At 41.1% G+C, this 24,474-nt stretch overlaps 1 protein-coding gene across 2 annotated transcripts in view; it reads left to right on the top strand.

Annotated features, from left to right (window-relative positions):
* vps50 (VPS50 subunit of EARP/GARPII complex) overlaps positions 1-24,474 on the top strand; it is an 87,687-nt gene that overhangs the window by 49,115 nt on the left and 14,098 nt on the right. Inside the window, exons 16-23 of one of the 2 annotated variants that reach the window (XM_080515475.1) lie at positions 637-735; positions 1,951-2,041; positions 3,692-3,877; positions 5,273-5,391; positions 6,973-7,079; positions 8,290-8,411; positions 11,828-11,905; positions 12,342-12,422. In XM_080515475.1, coding sequence (XP_080371601.1) covers positions 637-735; positions 1,951-2,041; positions 3,692-3,877; positions 5,273-5,391; positions 6,973-7,079; positions 8,290-8,411; positions 11,828-11,905; positions 12,342-12,422 — 883 coding nt within the window. The remainder of the gene's footprint in view (positions 1-636; positions 736-1,950; positions 2,042-3,691; positions 3,878-5,272; positions 5,392-6,972; positions 7,080-8,289; positions 8,412-11,827; positions 11,906-12,341; positions 12,423-24,474) is intronic. The other variant, XM_080515476.1, reaches the window with a different exon arrangement.

Below are 24,474 nucleotides of genomic sequence, written 5' to 3'. Positions count from 1 at the left end.
GGATTTGAACCTAACTACAACCAAAGTTTCAGTTATTTTCATGCACAGTTGCCAACGAATAATTAAAACAATAACAGTAAATTTGCAAAAGACTTGTGCAGCTTCAATAAACTGCTCAAACCTATAAAAAATAAAAGTCAAAATTAAAGTTAACAGAAACTACTGCCAGGGAGGAAAGCGATTTCTTCAGCCAGAGAGAAGTAGGTCTTATATTGAGCTTGGAAGTGAAGACCAACTGCCTCTTGTTTGCTGATGTTTCATCCGCTTCAGCCAATCGGGGACCTGCAACAGCACTGATACTCACATCAGGACCAAACCCAAACTGCCACCCTGCTCCTACCCCGAGGCTATCACGAGCACTAAGAGTGGCTTCAGGAGTTCAATAGGCACTTCACTGACTCCTCCTCACTATGGATAACTGCTCAAGTGACACTGAACCTTTTTTGTCACTGCTGTCCGTGATGATTTGTTTTTGCTTTTAAGGCGTCAGGAGCTCTAAAACACAGTTTGTTTGGGGTTCGAGTCTCTTTCCTAAGAGGTTTAATTTTACAGCAGGTTTAGTCTTACATCTCCTTCATGTTTCCCCACCGTGTTTATATTTGTGATCACACATTCCGCTGAATCGTCTCTTGTCAGGTTAATGCAAGTGGGTGAGGAATTCTGCGGCAGCAAATCTGAAGTCCTGCAGGAGTCCATCAAACGGCAAAGCGTCAACTACTTTAAAAACTATCACAGGTCAGTTGCTTCTCTTGGATCATGCGATACTTTTTTCATACCTGATTCTTGTTCATAAAGTTTTGAGCATGATGCACAGTTGATGAGGCTGATTTTCGCTTGAGAGAACCTTTACACACAATCACGACTGGCTGTCTCCATCACTCTGTTCACAGCGTAACTGTCTCTTGGAGTCGATGTGTAATTACACGGCAACACTCACTGAGCTGGAAATGCATTTACATAACCCCCTGCCAAACTCATAAATATGTATGGTTTTTTTTCTGCACAGACAGTGCCAGATCATCAGGAATGATTTGCATTGATCACTGCTAATGTTGGCTGTCAAGAGTCATTGATAGGATGTTTAAATAGTAGAGGTCAGTGAGCTTTCATAAATGGCAATGATGGAAGACAATGAGACATAAAGCGGTGCAGCTTAGGACCGGTTAGGAGTGGTTAGATGACAGTCGTCCAGAAGTGAAACGAGAGGAAGAGGAGTTGGGCACCAGAAGCATTATAGCGACTCTCAGGCACACACAGTAGTACCTCTCATCTGAGAGGCATTTAACGTGCTTTCAGTTTGATTTATTCCCCAAGAAAATAGCAATCTGTGAACTTAGTGTCGGTCAGAGGTACACTCACTCATCAACCAGGGGGTAACGTTGGCCTGCAGAGCGCAGAATGACCTTGTCGGGGCCAAAATTACATGGATGTCAAAGAGCTTCACCTCTTTTTCTACCTCATTTTCTGCGATTAATTAAAATGCTTTCACAAATTAAATGTGTTTAATTATCACCGCGTTCAGTTTGGGAAACGCCACCGGAGGAAATGAAGCTCACCTCCGCAGGCCGATATTTGACCTTGTGTACTCTATCTCGATGAGTTTTACTGGTGTCGGTTCTTGTTCAGTGAGCTTTCGCTTCTCATTATTCAAACACCAGACAGGAAACAAGGGATTCTCCAGTTTTTTGAAGCTGACATTTCACACAGAAAGACCTTATATTGACACAGCAGGTGCTCTGACCTGTGATCACAGTTCGCTGTGTGTGTGCGTGTGCGTCACACCTTCCTCCTCCTCATTGCATGTCAGTGACCTTTACAGGCTCTATCTTTGTCTGTGTTTTTTTTTTCCCGTATTCTACTTTTGGCATACAGAAGAGCCCAAATATGTGACTTTTAATGCAGAAACATTTTGTCTTTTCTAAATTTTTGTGCTTTTCACAATCCCCTCAGGGCGCGATTGGAAGAGCTCAGGATGTTTCTGGAAAATGAAACTTGGGAACTGTGTCCAGTCAAGTCTAACTTCAACATCGCCCAGCTCCATGTGAGTAAGAAACGCACCACTGAGGCGAGAAGGTGAAGCGACGACGCTGTCGTTTGATCTGCCACTGTCACTTGGTGTGCATCCCACCCATGTGGAATTTGCATAAGGATATGAAACACAAGGCTCGATGACTTGTGGGCGTGTGTTTGAGCATCTGTGCATGCAAGTGTGTAAAGTTCACCGCATATTATATAACACAGAGATAAAAGACTCCTCTCCCTCGTGGGATTCGTGCTGAAGGATTTTATTCCCCATACTCATGAGAACCAGTCCAAAAAAAATTAAACCTCGATTAATGGAGCTTCATGTCGAGCGTATAGTTAAAGTATCTCGCACACTTGTGTTTTGTAAGCAATTCAAAGCAAAGATTTTTCTTGCGCACACAACAAGCTGCGCAGCACACCTTAAACAGAAGCAGAAGTGATGCATAACGAGACGCGTCAAAAAGACAAATGGAGTTAATTCATTTTCATCACTTTCTCATCATCTCTGTTTTGCTTGGGCACACGCTGCAGTAAACAAACATGCCAAAAAATCGTTATAATAAATCAGCTGGCATGGGAATTGTCTTTACGTCTACCTCATTTTGCTGCATTTATTACACAGCCAGTGTATTGTAGGACTTTCACAGCAAAATGTCGAAGAGAAGCTTGCCAACGTGACAGTGTGTCACAAACCTCATCAGGAGACGGTGTTTTTTGACCATTAGAAAGGCTGCTGGCCAGGAGCAGTAAGTTAGTCATCACACATTAGTGTTTCAGTTACTCCCAAGTGAAACAGTCTGAAACCTTTCCTCACATTGAATGTGGTACTCATTGTATTTTTTGTTTTTTTTTATCAAATTGAAAGTTTGCCCCAAACCAATCATAGACAGCTTGCTGGGGGGTAAAAAACTATTCTCAGAAGCAAATTACCTTGCAAGCGTCTCTTTATATTCAAAGCTTAGGAATGCATTTCATTTCATTTTATTTTATACCTACATATGATTGATTTTTTTTCTTTATTTGTCTATCATCTTTCAGACAGTAAAATAACTCCCAGTGCTTAACAGGTCATTGGCAAAAATGCAAAATTAAGTACATCTGAATACACTTGGACATAATATTATGACCACTGTTTACACAACAAACTATGATGGACTGTCTATGAGAACCAGCATTATTTTGAAGCCAGTACAGCTGTAGTATTTCTTCGAGATTTTGTTCCCCACATGCATCCGTGAGCCTTTCCTGTGTTGCTGGTGTAAACAACTCACAAGACCTGTAGTATTGTTTTGTTTTTTTTCTTCAGATGCTCTGACCCCACTCTGCTCAAACTCGTCTACACTGGCCAATTTTGCCTTGCTTTTAACACATCAACTTTTATCTCAAAATGTTACATTTCTGCTTATTATACCCCCCAATAATAGATGCCATGATGATAAGAAGTGAATCAGTTTTAACCTTTTCACCCGTCAGTGGTCCTGATGTTATGATCGATCTGTAAATATGCATACATACGGATCTACACAGACAAAACACACACATACATTATGAACATCATTGACGCGTTTGTGCTTGATAGCAGTGACTAATCTTCTACGTCCCTCTTACATGTGTTCCATGTGTTGACGTCTGTCCCGTGCTTGTCTCTGTGTCTTCTCTGATCCAGGAGTTCAAGTTTATGGGCCAGTGTCGATCTCCGTCCCTCTCCCCGAGCAGACAGACTCTGTCCTCGAGCAGCCCGGCCCAGGAGGATCTGTCACTCTTCCAGCAGTTCGTACAAGAGGGAAACCCTTTTGAGATGCACGCGGAGAACAAAGACGAAGAGACGGAGGATGTGCTGGCATCTAATGGAGTAAGTGTCAATAGATCAGAGTTGGCACACAGAATAGTTGAAAGCTGCTCTGTGAAAATCCTTTGGGTGATCAAAGATTTAAAGGAAAGATAAGGTAAAGTATAAACATATAGTTTTTACAGTTACTAATAGAAAAGTGTTCAGACTGTGTACTGTCCTTGTCTTCCTATCCATATTATTTACTCTGGACCAGTTTACGTGGCCTTGTATGGTACTCCCACTTATGTAAGATTGACTAATAAACAAGTCTATCTGTCGAGATGGAATGCCAAACAGGTTCATAAACAGCCAAGCTGATTTGGGACATAATCACTTTGGGTCATTAAGTGCTTTATTGCTGCACTCAAGCTGTCACCACCAGGGCCATAACAAACTTTCAGAAAGCTGTGAGGCCAACAGTGCAAACCCTGCTGTAATTATTAAAGCTCTTTGACACACTGTCTGACTTGTAATATAAGCTGTTAAAAAGGGAATGACTCACTGGGTAACTCCAGCACAGGGTTCAGGCTGATCTGTAGTGCTGCATAGAATTCATCTATTTTGTCATTCTCCGTGTGTTGATATGTCATGCATCAGCATGTAGTTTAAAAAAAAAGTCCAACTAATAATAAGCACATTGCAATATTTTTGGAGTGAGTTTGGCTTGTAGTTTTCCTGTGGCCACCACTTGGGTTTGATGCATAAGTAAATGAAGAATAAAACCCTCGCTCATCCTTTTGTATGTGTGACTGCATCTTCTCGTGGCCTACAATGCGTCGATATGATCAGGATTTATTGGGATGGCTCAACCACACATAGACAGAGGGACATGATGATATTGACAATATTGCTTTAAAGTCCAAAATCAAGAGACTTAAATCACAAAAAAAAAGGTTCATCATCGAAACCAATTTTCCACTGTCTAACATGTTGGGCTTATAAAAGCCCGAGGTTGGCTGCTCCTTAAGCTTGTAATCCTTCCTATATGATGCTTGTGTACCCTGAACATGTCTTTAACAACACAGAAAATATTGTCTTGTTTCAGAGGGATTTATCTGAACTCTCCTTTGAGAGGTGAACAGTCTCTGCAGCTTTTCCACCTCGATGCGAGTATATATTGATTATTGCACCAGTCTCAAACTCCAAGATGGCAGTGTTTGTTTTCAAATGACTTGTGGATGGTTTGCACTATGTTTATTGCAGTTTTCATCTCGAGTCAGTTTAACTATCATGGTATTGAGTAGATATTGCATTGAAGTATGCTACATGATTGACAGCAGTGATACTGTGGCAACGTCACATTTTATTTCAACACCGTCCCTGTTTTTCTCACTTCTCTTGTGTTTTATCTCTCCTTCGTACCGGCGCTTTTTTCGTTGACTTCTGTCTGACCTTTTCACTCCCCCATTTCTCCAGTATGAGTCAGACGAGCTGGAGAAGAGTGTGTATCAGGATTACGACAGCGACAGTGATGTTCCTGAAGAGCTCAAGCAGGACTACGTTGATGAGCAGACCGGTGATGTTCCTCTGAAGAGGTCAGTTCCAAGTGACGTCGGCACAGATTTTCACGTCTCTCTTAAGACACACTGCTCACGGGATGCCAAGCACAGTTAAGCTTGTTCCGATGTCAATCATTCCTGCCTCACTCAAAGAAACATCAATCCCGACATCTTCTTAAAAGCTTTTTCCAACTTAGAGTTGCAGGGGGGGGGGGGGTTGGACCCAGCCTAGTATAGGAGCTGGGTAGCTGAGTGTAGGCAGAGTAGGCAATAACACACACTCGTATTCATGCTTACAGGACTCCAATCAATCTCAAAGAGGAAACCCACACATGCACAGGTAGAACGTGCATTAAAACCCTGCGAAAGCCGGACTTGTACCGCTGGTGTTTCGTTCTGAGTCCAGAGTGCTAACCAATTCACACCCTCGCAGCCCTCATGCAAACATGACTTCAGAGCAAACCAAGGAGATCACATTTATGATAATCATGGGTACCAAATATAGTAATCTCTCCTTGAATCTCTTATTTTTAAGGGCATTCGAAAAGGATGTGAAGTCATGCGCTACACCAGTTTTCATGCCTCTAGCAATGGTAATTTTAGCTCACCCCTGCCTCACCCTGCTAAGTAGGCAGAAAGCTTTTATAAGACATTTTGTCTACCCATGAAAAATTCTCTTTCTTTTCCACTCCCACCTACGTGATTGGTGAGTATTGAGAGATTAGTCGCTGTTTAAGGGTGAAGGCAATCATGCGCTCACCCGCATGTTGTATTAAAGGATTCATTTTGCTTTGAAAGAAAACCGTGAATGCGGGTTGAGGGCCCTTTTGCATTTTGCTTATTTTATAACCGGCAACCATTGAATTATAACAGATTTACAATTTATGCAAACCGTACCTATCTTGTGTGGTTTCATAAATAACTGCATATATTTAGATGCTTGCTTCGTAGCACCATGAGGCGTTTAAGCTTATCTCCCTTTGATCTGTGCGTTCATGTGAGCTGAGCTCAAAATTTTAAATGACTTTGTACTGGAATCATAACATACAGTATTATTACTCGTGCAGCAGCTCCTAATTACCTGTTATGAGGATCCTACGTTGGCTTTAATAATTTATTAATCCCATCGTGCTGCTGGTCACTGTCTCATTACTTCACTGCTTTGACGACAGCATTTTCAGTTTCACCCCCTCATTTTCCTTCCATCGTCTCCAGATGAACAAAGAGTTAGCCTGGAGTCACCAAAATGCTGATTTCCGATCATTTATGCGGGGAATCACCGATGGTTAATTATTCAATAGCCCACATGGTGACCTCCGAGAATTAGCGAGTCCATACAAAGTTTGGTGCCCATGAAATGAAAATGTATTTGTAATATAGCACAATGATCTTTGTATCAGGGGTCTGGCGATCCAGGGTCACCAGATCAGAAGCGTCACCAGTGGGGTCTTCCTGCATTGTGTAATGGGTGCTAATTGATCTATTATCAGACGGAGACCCATGCGAAAGGTTCCGAACCCGTCCCGTCATCGCTGGGTATTACTCAGGTTAATTACGGAGTCTCTTCTCTCATGTTTCTATCTCTCTCATTCCCCACCACCACCCTGCCTCCGTCAGCGTGTCCCGGGAGACTATAAGAAGCACGAAAAAGTCTGACTATAACCTTAATAAGATGAATGCACCGATTCTCACCAACACGACGCTCAACGTCATCCGGCTTGTTGGTAAGGCGCACACACACACACACACACACACACACACACACACACACACACACACACACACACACACACACACACACACACACACACACACACACACACACACACACACACACACACACACACACACACACACACGACCTACTGTGGCCACGTCAGAACCGCAGTGTGTCTCCTCTATGACCTGCTGAAATTTCCTTTTATGCATCAATTAAACCTGCAAATGACTGCCATCGCCTCGCTCAAAATCTGTGACTGAGACACACTAATAATGGTTAGCCTTCGCCCTGAACTCTGACCTTCTGTTTCCCAAAGAGGCGCTTACATGTCTTTGTGACGTGGTTCTGAGACCTTTTCTCGGCAAAGCGTGTTCTCGGCTGATATGACCCTCATAATGGGACTTTCAGTGTGAATCACAATTATAGGGGCCAGTTGGCTTTTCCCTGTTCTGGCCTTGGTGTCCTGGTACAGTTTGGGATTTCTTTACACAATCTCTGGTTCAGTGGGGAAAGAAAATGTCTGTTTTCACTTGATACTACACAGCAAAGCTTTCCTCCCCACACAGGGTAAAGTGAAGGATTTTTTTTTTTTTTTTCACAAGATAGGTACAATTGATTTATAGTATATTGTGGAGAAACTGGACAAAGCCGAAGTTTTATTCCACACAATCACTTGTAATTCAGTCTCTGTAGCACTTTGATGGAGTTAGATTGGTCTCTGAGTCCTTGGTGCAGAATTCAAGTGTAAAGGCGTGAAAAATGAGAGTGTGTGAGAAATAGTGCTGTCTCAGTGGCAAAGCTGGTAAGATTGGGTTTAGTTTTTTTTTATTTTCTCTCTTTCACTCATCAGTTCTGAGTCAATGGTAACCCTGTTACACCCCTGTACCTCTGTAGTTATTGCTTTTACTACCTTTCGGCCAAATTAAATCCTGGCAATTTGTATGTAAATGCAACACAGTCCTGCTTAAGTTCTTCCCTGAAGGATGTGGTGCCGTTGGAATTAATTTACTGTAGTTTATCTCATTTAATCTGTGCAAATTTACTTAATCGAAGACTCTCTTCAATGGCTGTAAACTAATGCCGGGTTTAAAAATGCCCCTTTTGGAGAAAATCAATATGGCGGATAGTACTTGCTTCTCTTGTTATAATCAGAACCGCACAAATTACACAATATATCCAAATGTTTTATTTGTGTTTATGTCCTTTCTGCACAGGGAAGTACATGCAGATGATGAACATTTTGAAGCCGATTGCCTTCGATGTCATTCACTGCGTTTCTCAGCTCTTTGACTACTACCTGTATGCCGTGTACACCTTCTTTGGACGCAATGACATGGTACAGTATTTTAGTTTTTTCTCAATCACCACACCTTCTCTGGGGTTAGCTTTGAAGACACACTTCAAACTCTCTGATTGAATATCTAAAGCAAATGTGCTTACTTTTGGCAGTTGCATGCAAAAAATTTATCAACCGATATACATTTTTAACTTACATTTTTCAATGATAGTGTTGAAAATGAGAAATCGTGGAGAGCTAAAGCACTCTTTTCTATGGTTTTATTAATTGAACTTGTGTAAATGGAAGGGGGCTGCTATGACTCACCAGTGGGTTTTACAGCAGGCATGTGATCCAAATATTACTGTCCACTTGCTGAAAATTATATTTTTTTATTTAGAAAAGTGGTCTTCTAGCAGTAGGTCCTGATTGAACACTTTGACTCAACTCAGTCTGGCTGCTTTAATCACAGAAAAGTTTTTGTCAAATCTATTATGGGAATTGTTGGCCAGTACTGAGATGAACCAAATGATAAAATCCTACAACTGTGTCCTTTTGCAAACGTATTGATCAGGGACTTTATTGTTTTTAATCTCCAAATTGAACATGTTAACATTTCTTATCGTTTAATCGCTGAACATATATTCAGTTATTTTATTAAGCCCCTGCTTGACAGTTGTTCTGGAAGCAAATATGATTAAAATCTGAGATTATCTTGACAGTCGAAACTCATTGAGGCAGCATTTCGTGGTACAGAGCTTTAAAGCACCAATGATGAAAAGCAGCCTCCTCAGTTTCTGGCATTTTCCATCAGTCTCTGTTTCCTAATATGAATATAAATATGAAATTGGATAAGATGGCAGGCTCCACTGTTTTCTAATATAAATAAAAATATAAAACTGGATAAGACAGCAGGCTCCACTGTTCACATCACATCATATCAGTGAGCGACTGTCCTTTATGGTGCTGCTGAGAATAAAGCTCGTCATTACCTCAATATATTAAATAAATACATGTGTTTTGGGGGTTGCTATGACAATGTTTTGTTGTTGTGATGATATAATTTTAATCTCATTCAGAGGAATACAACTCTTTGCTATAAATTGCATATTATTAGTTCTGTGGAGAGAGGCTCTTGGAATATTGCCGGGAGTTAATGTTATTTATTTTTTTAATGGTTATTTCATGCCGTAGACTAGAATGAGATGTGAAATATCCACTGCTCCCTTATTTTCTCTTTGTCGGTCTCCTCTGAATGATGAGCTCAGCCCCGTTCCTACAGTCAGTCTAAAGGCTATGGTGTCATTTGCACCGTGCCTCACAGAGAGAAGAAAACGTCATTTCTGCCAGAATCACCCTTTGGGGAGTGGTAATGATGGCAACAAAGTGACTTGTGTCCCGCAGGGGTGCAAGAGATAAAGAGGACGATCGCTCTGTGGGGGCTTCTCCAAGTCACATTATTGGCATGTTTGTGTGTGTCGAGGAGGGATGACGGAAGGTGACACTGGTTGGGAGTTGATAACTTGTCAGCGTGCTGCTTTTCCCTTTCTTATGGGTCTCACCATTGAGGTCCCTGTGTAGTATGTAAATGTGCACATTTTTCTCACTTTATTTCAGTATCCGTTTCATTTTAAGCTCTCTCCTCCATCCAGCACACCGGATGTCACTTATGTCAGTCAAGCATGCGTTTCCCTCTGTTAATTTAATGTAGTTTGCTACATCTTTAATTGAATTTGTTCTGCTCTTTTCACTTGGCATCGCTTATTCGTCATCCCTCCTGCTTTTAGCTCTCCTCTTTCCCCAGCCACGTTGCATCTGTAACTTTCACTTCAGCTTTTTATCCGCAGTACTTTGAGTCCTGGAAAGCATCATGCCATGAGCCCGCCTATTGTATTAATAGTCTCATGCAAAGAGACTGAAAGTAAAATGCAAATATCCCCATGAATCTTTAAAACGCTTCTGGAAATTGCTATGCACATATGCTGGTTGTTTTGACCTAGGATCTGATCTCTTTACACTGCTGGAATCAGGATGGAGCTCCTTGACTTCTTTTCTTGAAAAATAATGGCTGGCATTAATATTCAAAAGGGTAAATATGCCCATTATCTATGTGTATTAGTCCAGTAGTTCACAGATTCTCTGCAGCCATGACTAACCAGGCTTTCAAACTACGGGGACCCGCAGAGGAAGATTTACCAGCACAACATTTTGGAGTGATCAATGGTAATAAATTATGGAAACCTGCACCACATAGGAATAACTTGGATGTTTCTATTCAACAAAGAGACAGATGAGACATATGTTCTGGGGAGAGAGAAAAAATTAAAGAGAAAGGATGGCGGGATGATGAAGATGGAAGAATATGTACTCCAGTTTGAAATATGAGAGGAGAGAATCTGCTGACTGAAACAATGAGGCAGGAAAAGGGGGGCTAAGACAGCTGGATGGGAAGAGCACATCAGGAGAGTACCTGACACCAGAATAGATGGCTTCTCTGAAAAATTAACAATGGCACAAGAAAAAGTTATTTTTCTTCCTCAACTTCTGACTCCCACGTCCAGCTCCTCATGCTGCATGCTATTTATCTTTTTTGGACATGTGCAGTTTATATGTGGATCAGAGTTCTCCTGGAAGAGCATCGATAATAAGTTTCTAGTGATCAGGCCGGAAAATGTCTGGCTTTTACATTAAATGGTGCATTTTATCAGACCACAGTCGACGCCTGAGTGATCAACCATCCAGTCTTCTCTTACATTCATTTGAACTTCGGTGGGGTGACACGGGGGGGGGGGGGGGGGGGGGACTGCTGACTGTGGACTGGTAGTGTCCACAATGGACAGTCCATCACAGGATAAACACTCATAATCGCACCTACAGGCAACTTGCAACTCCCACACAGATAAGCTCCCAAGCCAGAAATCAAATAAAGAATATTCTCACTGTGAGGCGAGAGGACGAACCACTGCAGCACCTGCTGTACGGCCCTTTGAAAGACGGCACTATGATCAATATGAACTTCATGGGAGTTGTCTGTAAAACTTTTAACTACACAGGATGTTTTTGCACCAAAGAAATGCCCGTCTGTTGGGCTAGAATTCTCAGAATGCATTCCCTCATGTGACCTATACAGAATATCATTAGTAAATGTGATGTGTGAGCTCTTGAGCAAGATGGATACTGCTTTCCCTTACCTGGGCTGATCAGCAGTTTCTCGTTTGTGAGAGTTTTTCTGCTCTTCAGTCAAAGCCTATTTAAATGCGAGTCAGGAATAGTGTAGAGTGTGCAAGAGTAATGACCCACTCATTACTGCCATTAATCCAATGCTGTTTGTTTGCTTGATTATTTGGTTCTTTTTTTTGTTGGAGGGGAGTTCTGCCATACTCCTCCAGAGCTTTACTTCTTGATTTTGAGATATTTGCTTCTTGTTTTTTTTTTTGTTTTTTTTCCCCTTTCTGCTGTCCATTCATCTTCCATAGCCTGTCCCAAGCCCATCTTTGCCAACTCATGGTGGCAGAGAGATGGGTACAGCCAGGGTTGTGGGCCCTGCTTGCCTGGTAAGAGTACAAACTGAAGTGTTGAGATTCGTAGATTATTCTGTACTGGTTTGTGAGTACAGAATACTAGTCAACATGCATGATGTTTTGATTTTAAAGTGCCTCATCTTTGACTGACATCCAGCTCATCTCAAAGTGATTTTCGAGGCGTTTAGGTTTTGAGCTTGCTGTGTTGTTACCCTCTCCACTCCTCTGTTCTCCCGGCTCCGTTCTGTCATCTACTGTAGACGCTATAATTGTGTCATTTTGATGTCTGCTCTTCCCCGTTACTGGCCCTCGCCTTAGAATTAAAGTCGTCTAGAAGCAGAAAGTAAAGATTCCCTTGTCTCTGACTACGTGAGAGGAGAGCAGATGTGTGCGTTCACACACAAGTGAAGTGTGTGTTCTTAAAAGTGGGAGTGTGGACGCTAAACTCTCTATGCATGTGTGTCTCCAGTATGAGTCATCAGGTCTGGGCCTTATCAGCAGCAGACTGCGAACCACACTGAACCGAATCCAGGAGAGCCTCATTGATATGGTAAGACTGTGACTCTCACTGTCCTCCTTCTTCTTCCCCGCCTTCTTCCTCCTCTTGCTGTCACTTCCTACTGCTTTCTCTCTTGCTTGTTACCCCATCGCCCGTCTCATTTTCTGACACAAACATGCTCTCTGCTCTCCATACTCCCCTGTCCTTTTGCACCTCTTTCCTCTTTATGTCTCTCCCTTCAGATTTTTGTACATCCACTCTCTCCATTCCGAACGTACTGCATGTGTGGCTCGACGCCGGTGTGCCCTCAAAATGCATTACAGGCCATCATTATCTGCCCAGTGGTCACCTAAACGCACACACATGTACACCTCTCTCCGTTTTAAATGGACAGAGCAGGGTGAATGGGGGTGACTCCATTATGGCTCTCAAGCGCTGCTCCCTTCTACATTACATGATGACAATTAGTGTGATGGAGTCTACACTTTCCTCTTTTTGTCAGACAGTATATCTATCTACAGCTTTTTTTTTTTCTGATATGGTGAAACACGTGTCTTTCTACAGCTCAGCCCTGAATTTGTTTCCATAACTTAGAGCCTTCTTGGATAGTTTGTCAAATAAACCACACATGGATTTTAATCTGGGTTCAGTCTGCAGTGGCATGAAGTCCTCACTTGCCTTGAGTGTTCTGGGAGTGCGTCTGATATTTTTCTTTTTTTTAAATTCTTTTATTCACTGAATTGTTTCCTTTGAGTCCAATTGTGGTAGAAGTGTGAGCGAATGGCTCGCTGAGCTCATATATTAGTCCTTTGGATTCAAATTAAAACTCAAACAATAATCTTCAGAGTTGCTGTATTGGACGACAAAGGAGCCGGCATCAGTTCCATTTGTTATTCATATGTCGTAAGTGTGACTCATGATACTGCACCAACTCTGAAAATGAAAATAGGGGATTGCATTCTTCCTCAAAAACATATTTCTTTTCCCATTTTGAGCTTTTACTTAATTTCATTCATTCATTCATTCTTCATTTCTGTACTTTTTTTGATAGAGATTGACACAGTGAGGTTAAAAGACTTAAAAGATAAAACAACTGTGATTGTGACTACCAGTGTACAGCACATATCATTTAACAATATAAAGCAACAAGTGGCGAGTAGACCTAATATACCTGTGACTTTTACTGCCTGCAATACTTTATTGGGTTGATGTTGTCAGTCAGTCTCGCCTCCATAGCACGAATGTGAAGAAAATAAAAGATGGCAAAGGGAGTGAATTGTTTTCCATCTCGCATCACTTTTGCGTGCAGTTTTTCACAGTAGACGGCACACAGCGTCCACAGCACCGTTTCAACAAAAGCATTTATTTGACCGTGAAACATAAAGGTATTGTGCTGTGATATCAGTGTCATCTACTTGTTTGGAACGCTTCAAGCTGAGCAATTCTGTGCTGTTATAAGAAGCCATAAAAAAAAAAAAAAAACCCATAAAGGCAGATGGAGGAAAACAACAATGGCGTTTATTTTCTTCCGTCAGGGGGCACTATAGCAGCTATTTGCACATTAATGATTTTCAGAGGAAGTTTTGAGCTGTCGTTATCTCAGACAGTTTACACACAGAGAAATACCCAAAACAGAAGAGGGGGATACATATATCCATGTTTGAGTTGAAAACAGCATAACCTGTGCAACTTTGTGTCTGACTAAATGCTGCTTCATATTGCCTCAAGCTTTGCAACCACAAACATCATCTCTCTGTAATATATGACCAGGTCTGTTCTTTCTCATATGCAAAACTATTTTAGCTCATCTCAATAAATCATCTCATTTTGGGAAAAATGCCCTGTTTTCCAAACTTCTACACCAGTGCATATTTCTTTTTTTTCAGCTTTGTCTTGCATTTCTTTTGCTCTTCTGCGTTTCACATTATGACCCGCATGCATAAATCTAGCCAACGCACGGGCCAGAGTTGATGTAAATTGTCATCTATTTATTACAATTTATTCCACGTTTCTCTTAGATGTATAAATCCATTTTTATTTTTGAACTACTTAACTTCAGTGTCTGGTAAAGAAAATGTGCTGGCATTTACTAAGAGTACAGGAACGTCTCCAACTGCATACAAATCCACACTCTCACACACTCCAGAGATTGTGAGAGGATAGACCTCATTTGTAAACAGATTATAAAGTTAATTGCACACTGCATGTCAATTGAACTGCCGAACCCTCGTGGTTTTATTCCTCCGCTTTGACGTTGCGACTATTTGATTCCAATGTGCTGGTAATGACTCCCGAGTCCCACGTGAACGCCGGCGAGCTTCTGTCTCATCTGGTCTCGGGTACAGAGCCGCTTCACGTTAAACTGGGAGCTCCGCCGGGGAAAGGAAAAAGATCATCCCCGAGTTTATGTTTTCTGTCTCTGTCTGAGATATTCTTGATTACCTTTCGGAAACGTTGTCTGTTGCCTGAGTTTGACGGTTTTTATTTTGATCGCGCTCACTGTGGATTTTAAATAATTAATTTAGCCTGGTTGGAAAGTTGCAATTTCCAGCAGAAACTTCAGAGAGGCTTCATTGTGATCTCACGCAACTGTTTTTGCATAGTATTTAGTCATATTTGAAGTTCAATTGAATGTGGGGTTTGAACGTGAGAGGAAGGAGGAGGAATTTGTACAACTATTCAGATTTGGCCATAAACTTCTCTTCTTTGAAAAAAGAAAAGTCTGTGATAGTGCTTGGGACGAGTCGAATGGTTTTGCCATATCAAGATGTTGCCCTGAATTCGGTTTACAGCCATATTGATGCTGCCAGGAAAGTTCGGCTGTGACCGCTGTGGAGCGCCCCTGCTTCAAGCAACTTTGTGATGAGAGCTGACAAAGGCCAATAGTCACAGCGACATGAGAGGAAAATCACCTTCGCTTCACTGGCCTTTCCCTCTCAAACTACCAAGATTTGTATCTTTCTATCAGTCTGTTCGTTCCTCAGACTTGGACAGACTTTCTCTTGATTTTTTATTTTTTTTCCTTTCATTCCTCCTCCTTTGGTCCAATCTGTTTGTCCTATCACTTCCTTCTCTTTCAGCAAGCCGTATGAATGATGACACGCCTCTCAGCTCCAGACACAAACAACCGCCATTATTGTATTATTGACATTTCTGATTATACATTGGCTATCCTATATGTCTGTATTTCACTGGCAGCCGAGGCATGAAGAGGAGGTCTTGCGGCTCGATATTAAGCTTGCTTTTTCTTACTTCAAATACACTACTCACAGTTGTTTGTCGAGTTGATTTGACACACAAAGCATGTTTGTTTTGTGTGTCCCTGTGCCTGATCATGGGCCCTTAACTTTGGTGTGTATTCAGGACCACCTGTTCAACAAACAATTATTGAAGAAGCATGTCCACGACAGCTTGTGATCCTCTTATTATAATGATTGATAATCAAAATCTGACCACATGAAATGGACAACGGCGCAGGTGACTGAAAAGAATATTTGGATCCCGAGAAAGCACGATAGAAAAAGTTTAAATGCAGAGGAATATTGAGGCTCACTTAATGGCTCTACTGGTAATGAGGTGGGGGGGGGGGCATAATCTTCTTTTGTGTAGGACCAGTTGGCCAGTGGCTGCCCTGTGTGAAGTAGAAATTAGGATTTTTCAGGCTGCACACAGCAGTCAGGAGGCGGGTAATTTCTGGTTTGGCAACAGTCCTTTGGCAATTATGATCCCTGCAGAAACCGGGCAAAAAACAGACCCTGCGAGTCAACAAAACGCATACCGAGACTTTCGTAAAACCCCACGAACAAACGAGCACATTTCCAATTTGAGGTCCGGCTGCACGTCAACTGACAGTGAACGCTGTCTGTTCACTTTTCACGCTTTCCTCCCGTCGGTCTCCCGGTACCAGAGTGATAATCCACAAGCATGTGTTGTGGTTTGTGGTTCATTACACAGCCTCTGCACACTGGCATGTTGCCTCTCGCTCGGGGAATGAACACATTCACATTTTTTGTCGCATACACTGAATGCACACTGAACCCCATGATTCAATTAAAGTGTCTCACGAATGCACGTCACTGTCGACACCGGTCTCTCCACTGTGGCCTGTGTTTCGCTCGGCTCCATGGTCCCGTCCAGAGGGATCTGCCATTTGACAGGGGTTATAGATCATAATTAATCGCTGTGGTGTGACTGCCTGCTCTGTACATTTCGTCAATTGGCCCAGCTTCAGGTCATGCTTCTCCGCTGTAACGAGGAGACACTTTATCCCTTTCGATACAGGAGCTCAGCTTTTTTGCCTGCAGCAGGTCTTCAGTTTTTTTTTTTTTGCTGGTGACTCATCACATCTCCCTCTGTGACGGACATGGTGATTAACACAATAACACACTTTACTTTTCAACCCGGTATTCATTCTTTTTAGCTTGTACGCCTTGGTCATCTCTGTTTATTAATAGCTGCAGTAGAACTTTCTCCAAATGCGAGAAACCATCACGGAAACATTTCAACTGCGGGATCGAATTTTGTCATCCTGTTATATTTTTAAACCTCAAAAACCTCTTCAATCAGGCAGGAACTTTTGCTATATATTCAGGAGCTTTGAAAGGCTGGGTCTGCAGTGTTGGATATACCTGATTAGCCGACTACATGCTGAATGTATTTCACCAACTCTCCTGCTTTGTGCCAACTGTTTTCAGTCGTTTACAGTCTGAGAAGTTTTTGGGGGGGGAATTTGGATCGACTTGAGGCTGGAGCTCATCTCCTTTTTAGCGTTGCGTCAAAGACCCTGTTGATTTAAAAACATTGTTGTTGAGTGACTTTGGTCTTCATCTTGCTGCCCTGCTGGAATAAAGATGCATTTGGTGTGGTGGAAACAAAGGCGACAGAGGGACAGTGACCTTTTCAATGTCTTCAAGAGCCAAAGGTTCCAGGTACTCTTGGTTGAAATGCAACTCATGTTTAGGTTGATTTATCATCCCCAAACAGCTAAGGGGAAAAGAAATAGCCAAGAATGGGCTCGGAGAGGCCTGGAGGTGTCAGGACGAAATAGATGAAAGTCCTAATTCCATTTGACATTCATCTAATGAGAACCAAATTTCTAGTATCAGAGTGACAAAGAGACGCTGGGATCCACTTGACAGTAATTGCCTGGCAGCCATTAAATCCACTTGGCCGTAAATCTCTGTGGGATCGGTTGGAGAGGAGTCAATCGACATAGATTAAGATACTTTAGCTGAGTGATCACTTTTCAACTTATACTTTCAAGCTGCCTTCATGTTAAGTGTGGTGACAGAATTACAAAAATATGTTGGTTTACTCTACCTCTCAATTTAGCATTCTTGATGTTCATGTCTGTTTTGCTGGTAAGAAGATAAATAAATGAAATGTAATGAATACTAAATGCAATATCAAGTTTGGCATTAAACAGACATAAAACATAATTTGAAAGGCAAATACCAAAAGAAAATTAAATAAACAAAACTTGTTTCAAGTAATAAACAGATCAAATATGCAACAGAACTATAGAAATTAAAAACATGCATGCTTTTGATTTATCTCTGTCTATTGATTGCTTGTTTAACTCCGTGTTGCAGCTCAGTTGTCTCCAATTTCCAATTTCTCTGCTCCAAGGATTTCCTCGCTCTTATTGTCAGCTGTAAGAGAAGTGAGCTTTGCCCCCCCCCCCCCCCCCCCCCCCCACCCCCTCCCCCAAGTTGTGTCCTGCTGCTTGAAGATAGCCCTTCCAGTTACCTCAATACCAGCTCAGACAGCGAACCAAAATTGTGCTGCACAAAAAGAAAAACTCCTGGGAAAATTCACGAATAAAAATCGAGGCTCCAAATCAGTTGAGTCGTGGCTCATCGGCGCCTGAGAAGAACTAAGGATTTTTTGAAGTCAGTTGTGTGGCTACTTAAGTGAAGTGAGTAAGCCAGGTACTTGTCTCTGCGGTGCCCGGTTTCAGTGGGACTGTTTTGGCACTGCGAGAACGAAGCTCCCGGTCGGCTCTTTGTTGTATGCAAGGATGAAAAGAGCAGGAATCTGCCCCTTGAAACTCAAGTCCTCTGTCATAGGAAAAGTATTTGTCTTAATCGATGCGAAGCTTTGATGTTACTCCTCCCTGAGGCGTCATGGAAAGAGAATGACGTGTACCATGTGAATAGCATATGAAAATAGTAGAATTGCGTTGAACAAACACACAGAACAAGTTGAAGAAATTCACACATTTATCTGTTTTGTCTGTGTTCATTAGGAAAAGCTTGAGCTGGGTAAATAGCTCAGGCTTTGAAGTGTTTGAGGAGAAACAGCAGGGATGGATAAACATGAAGTGACTGCTGCGTCTCTGCAGTTCACTCTCATTCAAAGCTTTACTCTTATCTGTTTTAGAATTTCCTCCCTGGATGCTCACTTTTAGAAGTTTTCTCCTCATTCGTTACTCCAGAGCTTAATTTCTAATCACTATACAAGGCAGATAAGCTCCTGGACTTTGATGTACTTGATGTCGTTATACTTAATATTACAGTTGGTCCACACGGGACAAACCATTTGGCATCGACGCCTCCCAGACAGGAGCTTGTTTTCGTTCTTTTTTTTATTTTTTCCCCCCTCCTCGCTGAATATTGAAGTTTTCAAAGACAATCAAGTGGACGTTCAAGCAGCTGGTCTCTCTCATCTACTAGATGTTGAAAACCTCACAGAATCAAGGAAAAGAGACACTTCCTGAAGGCTTTCGGGCGTCGATGCTCGCCAGGATTCGTAATTAAATTATGGTTGCGTTTCAAGTGACTGCGGTCACAGAGAAATGTCCATTGAAGCCAAGCATTCTGAATGTATTTGATATATGATCTAATAAAATCATTTTAGTATCATTGACAGTTTCTACAAGTGAAACAACTGAAGTGCGAGAAATGACTAAACCATTGTTTGTCACAGTTTAGCCCCTGGTTTAAAATTTTTAATAATATTGTTGTGGTTTTATTCCTGCTGTCACTTGAGCAATATGAAATAGTTGAAAGAGTACATAAAAACTTACACTCATTCTCACAAAATGCATATGAAATGAGTAATTTAAAATCACAGAATTATATAATTTAGCCATGCAAACATTTGAATGACTTTAGTTTGCTTTGCCTATTACTTCTGTTCAATCTTATCGAGGAACAGGGTAATTGCAATTAAAAAGTAAAACAACCTGACAAAGTTTGAAAATCTATGTTAAGAGTAGAGTTTTAGTCTTTTTTTTAACTTATCGTTTCGCAAAAAAAATCTTAAAACGGTTCATTGACTTGAGAGTCGGCCCCTGACAGATAATTAAGACGGTGAACTCACAAAGAAAGAAATCGTCTCCCTCCAGTTCTGCTTTTTGGCCCCTTTGTGTTACTAAAGATACACATATATTACAATTTTTTTTTATCGTACCAAGTACAGCATTTTCTGTAGGTAACCTTTAAACGCCTAACTGCAGCTATAAAATAATTAATCTGGCTATTAATACTGACGGGGAAGAAAGGAATGGCTTGACTAGATTAATGCATGAAAATCTCACTGCTGCTACAACGTGCTGGAAAACTTGGAAAAAAAAGCCCCACGGATGCCACTGGGTTACCATTAGCTGCTGTGGCTAACAAAGCAAGGGATGATTGCCCTGTTTTTGTTTTTTGTTGTTGTTTTTTTGTTTGAAATAACAGCAAACAGATTTTGACTCCCCGGCAGCCGCCCATTCATTCACACTGCAGTGGCTGGAACAACAAAAGGAAAGAAAACCGTCGAACTACATAATGGAGATATTTATTTTGTTTGGGCTTGACGGCCAGACCACACAGTGTGACCGCGTGTCGGGTCCACCTCAGTTGTTCTTATTAGTCTACACGTGCAGTTCAAGTTCAATTTGTAAAACAGAGAGCCGGTATGGAAATCTTTAGAGGTGTGAGATTTCTGGAGAACATTTGCAGTTTCCCGAATTAGTCTCACGAGTTGGATTTGAGGTCTGTGCTCCAGACTTGAACCCGTTGACGTCCCGTTGTGAGGCGAGAGCGATAAACCGCTGCTCCACCGTGCGGCTCAGGCTCAGAAACATTCAAAGAGAAACAACGTTGACTGAGGCACGGCGTGTGGCTGAGGATCGTGGCTGGGGAGGTCTGTTAAGCCGTTCATGGTCTGTGGACTTTTTAATCTGCTGTGTTGTTGGTTTGTCGCGTGTCCAAACCAAACAAGTGAAACAAGCGCTGGTTTCTACGAACGTTTCCCACGACAATTGTGCAGATGAAATCATTCATAGAATTGGATAAATTGAGAAATGTATTGCTTCTCTTTCATTAATTGAAAGATAATTTAAATAGAGCATCAGCTGCATTTTTAAAAGTTATTCATGGTTTCATGATGCTTTTTTTATTTTTTATTTTGTATCTGAGGCCTCTGTAGACATCAGTGGACAGCTCACTGTGGCTCTGTGCCAGTGAACAAACTGTTCCCAACCTTTTCTTTCTTTTTTGTTTTTTTTTCCTCGTTGCCTTCAAAAATAAGGATTTTACACTCGACCTCACATGGCCGGTGTGCCTGCTGGTTCATGGAGCGACCAGATATCTGGAAGCCACACAAACCAAAACACAAGTCGTATTCAATCGACTGAAATACCTGACATGTGTTCCCCAACACCCCGTCCTGTTAATCTGCTAATGGGCTGAATAATCTTGTTATACAACATTCCTGCTCGTTTCAGTCCATTGTTTCACCTCACTTTTCTCAAATGTATTTTTGGAACTAACCATATGCTGATAATCAAACACTGAACCATTGCGCTTATATCATTTAACACATAAAGGATTCTGTGATGTACTTTAAAAGAGGTTGAATAAGTAAACGAGTTGAAAAATATTATGCATCTATTCCAATTTCAGTTTATTTTAAGGTACGGTACATTGTTTTGAATTTTCATGACTTGTTAAAAACTAAATCTGAAATATCAAGATATTTAAATAAAAATACGAAAATGTCACTGTTTGATACAAATTCGGCAAAATAAATGAACTTTCCTTTTTTGATATTTACTTTTTTGACTCAGTTTCCCTTCTTTTTTCAGTAATTTCATTATCTGATAAAACATATTTTTGTTGTTTTTTGTACAAACATAATCTCTAGCATGTATTTCTGAATCCCCACACTGAATCACAGCAAGCTGACGCCTGATATTTGTCATGCTCTATAGCGCCACATTATTACATAATGGTGCAATATGTAATAATGTAATACATTTTCAACCGATTATGTCGTAACACCGCATTTTGTAATACAATTCCTAGATGCGTTTTGTAATAATTTGTTTCATAGTACAACAGTTATTACAAAATGTTACATATTGCACCATTATTACACATTGCAGCGCTACATGCTCACATAGCAACCACAGTGCTTCTACCTCACTATCTACATGGCAGCGCTTCTCTTTGCAATAAACTGTGCAAAGTTGACCATGTTGAATAAAGGCACCTGACGTTACAGCGTTATCGTCACACTGGACTGTATTTACACAGCACCTTTAATTTAAAAAATAAAACTTTTTGTTTTTTAAAATTTCTCTGCAGTGATTCATCTCATTTTTTTTTTTTTTTTGCTGTGGCTCAATTCAGCTCTTAATGATGTATCTTTGTGTTCAGATCTCTGCAGAAATCACTCGGCACCATCGCCTCGGGTCAAACACTCAGCTGGATGATCATTTACATTTGCAAACTGAAGTGATCAACGTGTTCACAGTGAGAGATGGAAATTAGGTTTTTATTTTCTTTCTTTTTTTCTGAACACCTGCCACACTGATGTCAGTTATATGGAAAGGAAACTGCCTCCAGCAATTACAAAAAAAAACACACCAAAAAACCCCAAAAACAAATATTTTTTGGGAAATGTTGAGTGAGTGTATTCTGCCTTTGGCTCCGACTCGGTTCTGCAAAATGCATTGAGGGGACGTTTCCCTGCAGAGGATGTTTTTCTTATGAACTCAGTGCAACATCTCCCAACCAAATAAATCTGATTTATATCAATTTCATATTGTATAAAGTCAAAAACTAAATTCTCAGCATGTTTTGTTTTTTGTTGGATTTCTTTTGGTTTAATTTCTCAGGCTCGACATTTCGTGTTGATCTTCAAAAGAGTCAATTGTTTTTGGATTGCAACAATAAATAAGTACAACTTAACTACTACTTTATTTAAAAAGTACTACAAAAATATACTTTTTACTAATTTGTTTTCCAGACTACACGCCATCCTAAGATTAAAAATGTTTTGATTAAAGTTCTAGTGGAGACTGAACATTCTGAGACAAAAGCAGTGAATGGCAGGAAGCTGTGATGAGACACTTGTTGATTTTCTGTCTTTCTTTCTTTCTTTTTTTTTTTTGGTGGAGCTCAATTGAAAATATTCGTTTGGCAGTGAGTCCCCCTGGTGGTGCGTCACCCTTCAGTGTGCTTTGGTGGCCTTGTTGTGTCTGGAGGAGCGTCATCCTGTGTTAAAAAACCCCAAAAAGAAGCTATAAGTGTCAGGTGCAGGCTGCCATAACTTTCCGTGTTGATCCTTATAAAAGGGAGCAATTGAGCCGACTCTTACTCTTCTCAGCGGGATTTTAACAGAAAGGAAATAGTTTTCAGTGAGTGTCGTCCTGCTGGTTTCGAACTTGGGAGCAGCCAAACACTGTCGCTTGTCAGTTACTTGAGAAGTTAGCCGATAACCTGATACTCGTTGCCACTAATCGGTTCGCTGTCGTGTGTATGATCCACGCTTCACGTGGAAAAACACACCTTCGCTCTTCCTCACGGGCACAACAGAAAAAAATGTGTAAACTCTGCTCAGATGTCTTCAGCAGCTGCAGGATATAAATCAGATGAAGTATAATCTCCTCACCGTGAGTCATGCTACACAGACTGGTTCACCCCGTTCCCTACTTTCTTCCTCAGCTCTTTGAATGACGTTTGAGAAATGCTCCTCAGACTCCTTGATTCATCCAATATGACATTCTTCTGCTCGTCTTTGGCCGAGCAGCCGTCACATGGCGCGAGTTTGCTTTTATCTTGCGAACGCCGTCTGTCATTTTGATCGAGCGCCGTCGTTGAAGTGAAAGCATAATTGTCCGAGCCGTTTTATCTGTGCGGATGTCAAATAGCGGCTCCAAGTTAGCGTACGGTTGATTACCACGTGTCCATAATGATGAGTGATGTCTTTATATGGAAAGTATAATCGTCTAAAGATGATCTTTCCACCAGCTGCGGCTTAAGTGAGTAGCATCGCAGTTTATTGAGTTATTTAGATAACTGGAAGGCCAAGCAGGTGGACGTGCTACTAAATTGTTCTATTCAGGATTGAACAAAACTGACTTTCAACAAGACAAATGGGAAGAGAATCGTCTTATTTGTTAAGAATTAATTTACAGGAGCTTGGGGGAGCGGAGCAGCTGCACATTGTACATATTTATTTGCATCCAGTCTCTCACTATGCAGTGTTTTTTCTCAGTATCAGACATAATTTGCATGTTTATTCCCAAAAATCACAAATACGAAGGGCAATAATAATATTTATGTTGACGTTACCGTGTAGGATCAGATTATGCAAACTGTTGTAAGCTTGTAATGAGGGGAGATCAAGTATCTAATATGCTTAAAAACACAAAGTAAGTCCTGCGGGCTGACACTGTATAACATTTAATTTGAGTTTAATTCTAAGATGGAGATAAAACCCCATTGAGGTTTTCAAGCCTGCCTTGCATCTTAAAACTATATTTATTCTCCTCTTCTCGCTCCCCAAAAAGGAAAAATAGACAGAAATTCTCAAATGTCATCATGTTATTTAGTTCCTTCTCTTCGCTCTCACTTATTCTTCTTCTCCTTTTTTTTATTTCTTTTTTTTACACATTTTATTTTCATCCCAGGAGATGCTTTCACCTGAAGCATCCCTGCAGAGTTGTAGCATTTGGAAGAGAAACACAACTTTTTTTTCTTTCCTCAAAAGTCTTTCAGCCTCCTGCAGTTATGGTGAAAGAGTGCAGTCAATGAAAGGTCGAGCTTCATGTGGAGAGATTAAAAATACACTAAACCAGACTTTGCTGTGACGCCGGGGTAAGGTTGAA

This window comes from Blennius ocellaris (assembly GCF_963422515.1).
Source record: "Blennius ocellaris genome assembly, chromosome: 20".
NCBI lineage: Eukaryota > Metazoa > Chordata > Actinopteri > Blenniiformes > Blenniidae > Blennius > Blennius ocellaris.
This window is presented reverse-complemented; position numbering and strand designations above follow the sequence as displayed.